Source organism: Vitis riparia, chromosome 14 (assembly GCF_004353265.1).
Source record: "Vitis riparia cultivar Riparia Gloire de Montpellier isolate 1030 chromosome 14, EGFV_Vit.rip_1.0, whole genome shotgun sequence".
Taxonomy (NCBI): Eukaryota; Viridiplantae; Streptophyta; class Magnoliopsida; order Vitales; family Vitaceae; genus Vitis; species Vitis riparia.
This window is the reverse complement of record NC_048444.1, coordinates 4,268,891-4,280,498: the sequence shown is the minus strand read 5'-3', so window position 1 is coordinate 4,280,498 and position 11,608 is coordinate 4,268,891. Positions and strand designations below refer to the sequence as shown.

The window sequence follows — 11,608 nt, the reverse complement described above, 5'->3', positions numbered from 1 at the left end:
TTAGATAGACAGCAGTGGAAAAAGCTTCTACCCATAGAAACAGAAGAGCTCCACTATGAAATAACATGGTCATTCCAAGTTCTCGTATTATCCTATGTCGTCTTTCAACCATACCTATTTGCTCTGGAGTGTATGGACATGATACCTGATGTATAATTCCGGTAGAGAGGAAGTGAGATGATAACTTGAAGTTTATGAATTCTCCCCCTCTATCCGAGTGAAAGACCTTGATCTTTTTGTTAAATTATCTGTTGACATATTGTTCAAAAGCTAAGTAAGCATTTACAAAATCAGATTTATGTTGTAAAGGAATTATCCAAATATACTTAGAAAAATCATCAACTAAACATGCATAATATCTGAATTTTCCAATAGATAAAATAGGAGCAGGTCCCCACAAATCAGAATGAATTTTTTCAAAAATGTTAGAACTTAGATTTTTAGAACAAGAAGCTTCCTTAATTGGCAACTGTCACAAATATGTTCGGATTTGACATTGCCAATAACATCAATCAACCCTTTATTTTTTAAAACTGTAAAGCACAAAACTGGGGATGTCCTAAACGTTGATGCCAAATGTCTGCAGAACCGGATTTGAAACGATGAGAAAAATAGAGCTCCAACAAGTTGGGAAGCACATAGCAATCACCCTTGCGTCTCCCTGTGATCATTAATTGTCTTGTTTGTCGTTCCTTTACACAAAAATCAACATTAGTGAATTCACAATTAATAGGAAACTGAGTTGTTAGTTGACTTACGAAGAGAAGATTTTTTTTCAAATGAGGGACTAGCAAGACATCATGAAACAGTAAGACTTTATTCTTCTACTTAATGCTAGAATCTCCAATACCAAGAATTGGTAGAGAAGATCCATCACCAATAAGAACTAAATCTGAACCAGAATAATTTCGAATATTAGTTAACATACCTTGCTTACCTGTCATGTGATTTGAGGCTCCTGTGTCTGAGGTCCATTCCATTTCAGCAATTGTGTTATCCAAGGTAAGTGCTACCAGTGCTTGTGGTGTGTCATATTGTTGTGTTGGCCTTTTGGGTACCCACCAACATATTTTTGCAATATGACCTACCATGCCACAGTATTGACATTTTTCTTCACGATAGAGGTCTCTTTCAGTAGGTGTCATACGTTGCTCTCCAAGGGGGGGGGGGGGGTCGTCTTTGTTGAGTATTGGATGTTGGGCTAGGGGAGTAGCCACAATTTTGGTTCTTTGATTGTTGTGCCTGGAATTCTCTTCCTGTTGAAGTGAATGTTTGTTTGTTGCCTTGATATCCTGTGAAGGATTGTGGATATCTTTGTTGTTGCTGTCCGTAGAAGGCCATTTGAGGGGTGAGTGCATGGGTGGCATTTGCATGGTTTGAGAACCAATTTCGTCTTTGATCAAGGCTTTGAAGTTGTGAGACAAGCTCAGAGTATGATGGTCTTGGTGGTTTGAGCATGGTAGTCGTAAAAGTTTCATATTGAGGACCAAGACTAGTGAGAAGACAAAATACCTTTTCTTTGTCTGGGACTGGTTTCCCAATTGCTGCAAGACTATTACATAGGCTTTTGAAGGTTCGAATATGTTCTCCAATTGTTTTGTCATCTTTTTTCCGAAGATATGTTACTTGTTGCTTGAGTGTGAATTCTCGTTCTTGTGAATTTTCAGCGTAGGCATTTTTCAATGCTTCCCATATGGCATTTGTTGTATCTAAGCCCACAATGAGGCCAAGTGTTTCTTCAAAGAGTGTTCCAATTATCCACCCTCGAAGAAGACGATCGATTTTTCGCCATGCAATGTATGCTTCGGTTATTCTTGGTGCATACGTTTCTGCAGTTGGGGTATTACTGGAATCTGGTATGGTGTATTGAGGTGGAGCAGGATCTTCATTAGTAAGGTGACCGAGCAATTCTTGGCTTTCTGCAAGGGCCAAGGCTTGTTCACGCCACAATGGATAATTTGTGGGGCTGAGTTTGAGAGTAATAAAATTTCCAACATTGAGTGAGAGGAAAGTCATGGTTATTTGAAGGCAAGGTGTTGGGTTGTGCCGTTGTCACAGTGGCTCTGATACCAAAAAGAGAATTTGAAAAAATAGATGAAGAGGAAAAGAATAAGTTTATACGTGACATGGCTAGAGATGTAACACATTTTTTTATTTCCAGAATACAGCATATAGAGGACCACGTCATCTATTTAAACACAAAAGAAAAATAAGATAACAAAAAATAACAGAATTTTTCAAGATAAGCTCTATTTTGAATCTGGGATTTGCTCAGTCAATTTGTTGAGATTTCCTTAACTAGTCAAACTACCATTTCGGGTTGAAGTTGTTGCCATTGAAACTCCTTCATCTTTCAACGTCTCTCCACTGTTGTAGTATGAATTGTGGGAGTTTTCAACCTTATCACTTCCAACCTTATCACTCCTTTGAGTCCCACAATTCATGCCAAGGTGCTGAGTTGTGCCAATACCAAAGCCTAAGGAATCAAAGCCATATATATACCATTCTCTGGTAACCCATGTTCAACCGGTGCCAATTCACCTTATCCATGAAACAACAATCACATCAGAGTCACCAAGCCTGCTCTCCTTCCAAATTTGGGTCCCAACTTTCAACATCATTCTGAAGCCCTTCTCTAGCATAGGCAACCAATGATGTACATACCGATGTGCACCCGAAAACACACACAGAGACAGAGGAAGACAACCAAGAGAACAGAGTACGAAGGATTAAAACCAAAATGCATCCAGAGAAAGCCACATTTCAAGTTTTGATCCACGGGCTTAAATGTAGGTGAGTGAACCAAAATGCATCCCATGGAAATGAAAACAAAAGAAAGACTCCCACATGATACACAGTGAAGCTAAAACAGAGTTGTGTTGCTCTCAAATCACCTCAAAGAAAATGAAGGAAATAGCAACAGTAAACCCATAAACCAAACAGGAGTCATAAAAACTAAACACCTAGCCAAGCCATCCACGGAAAACATCGAGAAAATAGAAAGAAACTATATAACAATGAAGAAAAAACAAAGGATCCATGGCAATCATACCTAAGAGCTTTCCCCATAAGCAATGTTGGCTCATTTTTAGCAAGATTTCTTTTTCTCCATCTCCGGCCAGACCATCTGGTTCCCTTCTTCTCCAAGTTTTCTTGCCTCCTCAGATTCTCTCCCCTCTGGCTCTCTGAAAAGCTCCCTCTAAAACTCTACCTCTCTCCCATTCTCCTAAGGCTCCTCACTGGTTCTCTCTCAAGCTACCTGCAACTCTCTCTTTCTCTAGTTCTCCATCAAGCTGTCTGCAACTCCAGCAACTAAAAACACGTTCTCCTCCTTCCCAGCTATCCTCCAGGCTCCTCTCTGTCTCTCCTAAGACCAGCTCACTCCCTCACAGCTCTTTCAAATGCTTAGCCCTATTTCCCTAAGCTCTCCCCCCTCTAAAAAAAAAACCATGCTTCCCAAACAACTTCCCCGCTCCAGCAACAAGCGCCCCTCTTCTGTAACGGCCTCACTTTCTCTCCACAATCTCCAAAACCACCTCAGAATATTCCATCACATGCGTCATATGCTGGTTGCTCCTCCAAAAAGGTCACTACTAGCCCCTCCTGCATGCACGTGCTGCTTAAACTTCTCAAAAGTGGTCCAAATGTGGTTTAAAATACCTCATAGCTATAGACCAAAAATGAGGGTTTACAATGACATATTTCGTTTTTGAAAAATTCACAAATATTATTTTCGATAATTTTTAGATATCGATCCTTTTAAGCCTAACAACCTATATAAACCCTCTCTTTTCCCATTTTAGGGTTTAATGTTTTGATATAATCAACCCAATTTGCCTTAACATTCCTAAACTCTCAACAAAGATTCATCGCTTTAAATTATGGGTTGTTGGAATGACATGCATCTCTTCAGAGGTTAAGGCAAATCCAATAGAGCATCGGAGATTTTGTGTTCCAAACGTAAATCAAGGTATAAGCTTTGGAAAGTAAGTCTTTAGGGTAAAACTGTCAAATAAATCCATGTATCTTAAATGAGCTTTTAAAAATAATTTACTTTTTATTTAGAAGAGTTAATATTAATGAAATGAGTTTGAAGTAGCATATCTAAACATCACGTGACTATTCTCTTTAAAAACATTTATAATAATAAAACTATTAATAAAAACATTACGAGTAAAATCGGTTTAATTTTTTTTTTTTTTTCCTACACGCTCTTTCTCCGCTTGTCCACTAAGATAGCTAAATGGAAGAGGGTCAATATCCACTACTGACTTGGGGTGAATGCTAAGGACCGCAGCTTAAGATAATTAATCTTTAATTGTTCAAACTTATGTTCAACTTTTACGTAACTTACCAACTGGTTTTAGGGTCTAAAATTCCAATATGAACAAAGGTACCACAAAGGTTTCTTTTCATTCTTGGAGGAGAAAACAAAGTCTAATAATTTATCATGACATTCCATGTCCTGTCTAGACTAGAAGTACCCTTGTGGACTAAATCATAGGATATGGAAAAAACTAGGTCTTGCTGCAATTTAAGTCTTTTACTTTAAAGGCTTAAAAAATAATGCACATCCTAGCATACTTATATCTCTCTGATAAAATTGTTGAGATGATACTATTCCCTTGTCCATGAGTAAATTAAATGGTCCAATTACTATCTCAAACAATTATTTATAGGAAGGAACTCTTTTTTGAAGAGTGCCTTAAATTTTCAATTGATATATAATCCATGTTGTAACCAACATTATGGACAAAAAATATCATTATAATAATAAAGTTCTTTATAAAGTAAGAAAAATTATTATAATTATTTTTATAAATATTTTAGATCAAGAGGGAAAAGATTGTGATAAGATGGAGATGATTTTGTAATAATTATACATGGTAGATAGAGGTATGGGAAAGAGTTCGAGACACTTGGTGGATTGAGGGTTTGCAGTTCAAAGTATAAATATAAGGAATAGGAAAACATAAGATGTTTCAAAAATTGTTTTTGGTTTTTGGTTTTTTGTTTTTCTATTCTCTAAAATATTCTTTATGATATACTCCAATGATTTTCTATCATCCATTGATGCAGAAAGATTAGTTGAATTACATAAAAATATGACATACCTTTGTGTGTAGATTATTTTATCCTTTTGGTTTTACACTAACATACTAGCATTAAAGTAGAATCACGCTAAAACCTCATGTATTTTTATATGTGAATTTTTATTTTTATTTTGTGTTATTATATTAATATATTGAAATCAATGATGAAAATATCAGTTTTTGCAAATATATCAATAACTTGATTTTATAAATATATTGAGATATATAAAAAATATCGGCCATAATATATTGCAATCGGTGGATATTTTAATACAAAATATAGGTGAGATAAAATTAACAAAAACTAAAAAAGAAATTATTTTATATATATATATATAAATGCATATGCTCTCCACGTAACCAAGTGCAAAATGATCAATTTCAATCCTTATATTATAATTTGTTTAAAATTACTCATTCACCCCCTCCGTACTACTAGACAACAATTTTGCACACTTAATCCAAACTACTCAAATATCTCATTTTCTTAAAATAAACTTCAAAATCCGTATTTACTACTCTAACATTACTATAGTCACTGCCCCTTTTTGTCCTATTCCTTCACCTTCATAAGAAAGGGTCTTAGCCTCTCACAGTTTTTTATTCCACTCACAAATTCCATAAGAGAATAGGAAATCTATGCATTATTGAAAAGAAAAGAGCAAAAAGTTGATAATGTATGCATGTGTAACAAAGAGTATCAATTCGAGAGATGGCCTCTGATGGCCAAGAGAAGATCATGATATCAAGTAGTTGGAGATTGAAAGTGATTCAAAGAGTCTCATACTAGTGAAAATAAAGAGTCCTAAATAAATAATCCTAGTGGCATGCAAAAATATTTATGAACTTAATTATTCTTTCAACAAGATGATACATAAGCATTTTGCTAGATTGTCACATTTCCCTCTTATTCAATAGCACATTTTGGCTATAAGTATAAGAATTTTGTTAAATGGGAATATGGAGTAAAATAAGTCAATCGGTTAGAATAGCAAATGAAGATATGAAAAGGATGTTTTATTTAATTTTATTTGAATTATTAAACTAGTGTCTTTTTTCTAAACCAAAAGAGGGGCAAGAATTTAGCAAATGAAAAGGATGTTTTATTTAATTTTATTTGAATTATTAAACTAGTGTCTTTTTTCTAAACCAAAAGAGGGGCAAGACTTTAGCAAATGTTCCTAAACCAAGTCCGTCAGCTCCTGATGCCTAAAGTTCAAAATTTTCTTCATTTTAGAATTAATGACATTTTCACATGCACATTCTAGTAAAGTTTTAATGTCCACATCTGGACCTATTAAAGCAAATGTTCATACTTTAGCGTGTCACAGAGGGTACACTACAAAACAAAGAAGACAAAACACCTGTATTTGACCCCTGTTTCTAAAACCAGCAGCAAGACTAAAACCAGCTATAAGTACCACAAAGTAGAATCACGCTAAAACCTCATGTATTTTTATATGTGAATTTTTATTTTTATTTTGTGTTATTATATTAATATATTGAAATCAATGATGAAAATATCGGTTTTTGCAAATATATCAATAACTTGATTTTATAAATATATTGAGATATATAAAAAATATCGGCCATAATATATTGAAATCGGTGGATATTTTAATACAAAATATAGGTGAGATAAAATTAACAAAAACTAAAAAAGAAATTATTTTTTATATATATAAAAATGCATATGCTCTCCACGTAACCAAGTGCAAAATGATCAATTTCAATCCTTATATTATAATTTGTTTAAAATTACTCATTCACCCCCTCCGTATGTTACTCTACTAGACAACAATTTTGCACACTTAATCCAAACTACTCAAATATCTCATTTTCTTTAAATAAACTTCAAAATCCGTATTTACTACTCTAACATTACTATAGTCACTGCTCCTTTTTGTCCTATTCCTTCACCTTCATAAGAAAGGGTCTTAGCCTCTTACGGTTTTTTATTCCACTCACAAATTCCATAAGAGAATAGGAAATCTATGCATTATTGAAAAGAAAAGAGCAAAAAGTTGATAATGTATGCATGTGTAACAAAGAGTATCAATTCGAGAGATGGCCTCTGATGGCCAAGAGAAGATCATGATATCAAGTAGTTGGAGATTGAAAGTGATTCAAAGAGTTTCATACTAGTGAAAATAAAGAGTCCTAAATAAATAATCCTAGTGACATGCAAAATATTTATGAACTTAATTATTCTTTCAACAAGATGATACATAAGCATTTTGCTAGACTGTCACATTTCCCTCTGATTCAATAGCACATTTTGGCTATAAGTGTAAGAATTTTGTTAAATGGGAATATGGAGTAAAATAAGTCAATCAGTTAAAATAGCAAATGAAGATATGAAAAGGATGTTTTATTTAATTTTATTTGAATTATTAAACTAGTGTCTTTTTTCTAAACCAAAAGAGGGGCAAGACTTTAGCAAATGTTCCTAAACCAAGTCCGTCAGCTCCTGATGCCTAAAGTTCAAAATTTTCTTCATTTTAGAATTAATGACATTTTCGCATGCACATTCTAGTAAAGTTTTAATGTCCACATCTGGACCTATTAAAGCAAATGTTCATACTTTAGCGTTTCACAGAGGGTACACTACAAAACAAAGAAGACAAAACACCTGTATTTGACCCCTGTTTCTAAAACCAGCAGCAAGACCAAAACCAGCTACGACCCTGAGTATGTAAGTGGGAGGAAATCTTTAGAGTCAATATATGCCAATGCACAATGAGATATTAACTAGCCCGGAAAAAAGAATGCATGTCAGTTATTATTTAAGCAATGAGATATTATCACTTCATCGTTGAAGGGAAACACTGAGCAATTCGCAGACAAACATGGCTAATACCAGTGCCTCTGTTCAACTTCTTTTTCTTGTCATTATGTCCTCGGGTTTTGTTTTCCATGTAACTCTTCAACCAGGCTCCTGCCAGGGTGATCACCATGGAGGCTGCATTGAAACTGAGAAGGTAGCTCTTCTCAAGTTCAAACAAGGCCTTACAGATCCTTCTCATCGGCTCTCATCTTGGGTAGGGGAAGACTGCTGCAAATGGAGAGGCGTCGTCTGCAACAACAGGAGTGGACATGTCATCAAACTCAATCTGCGTAGTCTTGATGATGATGGAACATCTGGCAAGTTGGGTGGTGAGATCAGTCTTTCTTTGCTTGATTTGAAATATTTGAATCACTTAGACCTCAGCATGAATAATTTTGAAGGGACTCGAATCCCAAAGTTCATTGGTTCACTGGAAAGGCTGAGATATCTCAATCTCTCCGGTGCCTCCTTCAGTGGACCAATTCCTCCACAACTTGGAAATCTTTCCAGGTTAATCTACCTTGACCTCAGGGAATACTTTGATTTCAACACATACCCTGATGAGTCAAGCCAGAATGATCTTCAATGGATATCGGGTCTTTCTTCTTTAAGACACCTTAATTTAGAAGGAATCAATCTAAGTAGAGCTTCTGCTTATTGGCTTCAAGCTGTTAGCAAGCTTCCTTCTCTTTCGGAGTTGCATCTATCTAGTTGTGGACTTTCCGTCCTCCCTCGTTCTCTCCCATCTTCCAGTCTTTCATCCCTTTCAATACTTGTTCTCTCCAACAATGGATTCAATTCCACGATACCCCACTGGTTATTCCGGATGAGAAATCTTGTGTATCTTGATCTCAGCTCCAACAATCTTCGAGGGTCAATTTTAGAAGCATTTGCAAACAGGACTTCTCTTGAAAGAATAAGACAGATGGGTAGTCTCTGCAACTTGAAAACACTGATCCTTTCTGAGAACAATTTCAATGGGGAAATAACTGAACTGAGTGACGTTTTTTCTGGGTGCAACAACAGTAGCTTGGAGAAGCTGGATCTGGGATTCAATGATCTGGGTGGTTTTCTTCCTAATTCACTAGGAAACATGTACAACTTGCTGTCTCTTCTGCTCCGGGAGAATTTATTTCTAGGCTCAATTCCGGATTCAATAGGAAATTTGTCTAATTTGAAAGAGCTGTACCTCTCCAACAATCAAATGAATGGGACCATTCCAGAAACTCTTGGGCAACTAACAGAGTTGGTTGCCATAGATGTCTCTGAGAATTCATGGGAAGGTGTCCTAACAGAAGCCCATTTGTCAAATCTCACAAACTTAAAGGACTTGTCCATCACTAAATATTCATTGTCTCCAGACCTAAAATTGGTTATCAATATCAGTTCTGACTGGATTCCTCCTTTTAAGCTCCAATACATCAAGTTGAGATCATGCCAAGTGGGTCCTAAGTTTCCAGTTTGGCTTAGAAATCAAAATGAGCTTAACACTCTAATACTCAGGAATGCTCGAATTTCAGACACCATACCAGAGTGGTTTTGGAAGTTAGACTTGCAGTTGGTTGAACTGGACTTGGGCTATAATCAATTAAGTGGCAGAATTCCAAACTCATTAAAGTTTGCTCCCCAATCCACCGTTTATTTGAACTGGAACCATTTTAATGGTTCTCTGCCACTTTGGTCATATAACGTGAGTTCTCTATTTTTGAGTAATAATTCATTTTCTGGACCGATTCCTCGGGATATTGGGGAAAGAATGCCCATGCTGACGGAGTTAGATCTCTCTCATAACTCTCTAAATGGCACCATTCCCTCGTCCATGGGTAAACTGAATGGTTTAATGACTCTGGATATCTCAAACAATCGTTTGTGTGGAGAAATTCCCGCATTTCCTAATCTAGTGTATTATGTAGACTTGTCAAACAACAACTTATCTGGTAAGCTGCCAAGTTCTCTGGGTTCTCTAACGTTTCTTATATTTTTAATGCTGAGCAACAATCGTCTTTCCGGGGAACTTCCTTCTGCCTTGCGGAATTGCACAAACATCAATACTCTTGATCTAGGAGGCAACAGATTTTCAGGAAATATTCCAGAATGGATTGGACAAACGATGCCAAGGCTATTGATTCTACGCCTGCGTTCAAATTTGCTTAATGGAAGCATTCCGTTGCAATTGTGCACTCTTTCTTCTCTTCATATATTGGATCTTGCACAAAATAATCTGTCAGGATATATTCCCTTTTGTGTGGGGAATTTGAGTGCTATGGCATCTGAAATTGACTCTGAGAGATATGAGGGACAATTGATGGTGTTGACGAAAGGAAGGGAAGATCAATATAAAAGTATCCTCTATCTTGTGAATAGCATAGACCTATCGAACAATAGCCTCTCTGGAGATGTGCCTGGAGGGCTAACAAATCTTTCAAGGTTGGGCACTTTGAACTTGTCTATGAACCATTTGACAGGAAAAATACCAGACAACATTGGGAGCTTACAACGCTTGGAAACTCTGGACCTGTCAAGAAACCAACTTTCTGGTCCAATTCCACCAGGTATAGCTTCTTTGACTCTCTTGAATCACTTGAACCTGTCCTATAACAACCTGTCAGGTAGAATTCCAACAGGCAACCAGCTGCAAACCCTGGATGACCCATCAATATACAGGGACAACCCTGCACTATGTGGGCGTCCAATAACAGCTAAGTGCCCTGGTGATGATGGAACCCCTAACCCTCCCAGTGGAGAAGGTGATGATGACGATGAAGATGGAGCTGAGGTTGAAAAGAAGTGGTTCTACATGAGCATGGGAACAGGATTTGTGGTGGGGTTTTGGGGAGTTTGTGGCACCTTAGTAGTAAAGAAGTCATGGAGACATGCCTATTTTAAGCTTGTCTATGACATCAAAGAGTGGCTGCTTCTGGTTATCCAACTGAATGTAGCCCGTCTCCAAAAGAAACTGGATTTGGGAAGAAGCCAGCATCGTACTTGAACAAGCTTTTTACAAGTTCCTTAAATAAATGAATGCTCCTATGTAGTTTACAACCTTCTGAAATATAAAGTTCTGATTCCAAGTTTATCTAATCAGCTTCTGTCTTTTATATTCTTCTTCATATTTTTCCATCTTTTTTGTCACAAATTCACACAAACACCTATATATATTTACTCACATCTCAAAGACTCGCCAAAAATAAATAAATGAGTTGATAATGTCCAATTTTCGGCATTGTTTTGTGTGTCCTATCATCTTTTCAACACAACTCTGAGGCAAGAAGATACGATGGAAAATTTACTAGAAAAAAAGAAGGTGCAAGTATAGATGGGCACAATTGTTCAAGCTGATCACTCACAATCCTGAGCCATGATTTAGACTTTTTTTGTGGCTGAATCATCGTCCTGCTCCAGTCTACGTCCTCAATTTTTCAAACCATTTGTTCAGGCCAATCAAAACTCATCATTGCTTCCAACACTGAATGAGTGGAAGCTTTTTTTGATAACGAAAAATAGAAATCCACAAGATTACGAAGCACAAAGTAGTATGCAAAATAGTGAACTCAATTTCTTTTGATTAAAATCACATCCAAATGAACTCAATCTTGTCTTCTACCATTTTTTTTGCCCCACACTCTTCTCCTCTATCACTAAGATAGTTGAATGCAAGAGGGACACTGTCCACTACTGACTTGGGGTC

General features: G+C 36.4%; 1 protein-coding gene across 1 annotated transcript; it reads left to right on the top strand.

The window, feature by feature from the left end:
* Positions 1 to 7,932: 7,932 nt before the first annotated feature.
* LOC117931131 (receptor-like protein EIX1) lies at positions 7,933 to 11,018 on the top strand. Its single transcript, XM_034852027.1, has one exon. The coding sequence runs from the start codon at positions 7,943 to 7,945 to the stop codon at positions 10,907 to 10,909; it is 2,967 nt and encodes a 988-aa protein (XP_034707918.1). The 5' UTR covers positions 7,933 to 7,942; the 3' UTR covers positions 10,910 to 11,018.
* The last annotated feature ends 590 nt before the right edge of the window (positions 11,019 to 11,608 follow it).

Bases quoted from the DNA above. Each gene is read 5' to 3' on its own strand.
- LOC117931131 (XM_034852027.1), top strand. From the start codon at position 7,943: ATGGCTAATACCAGTGCCTCTGTTCAACTTCTTTTTCTTGTCATTATG.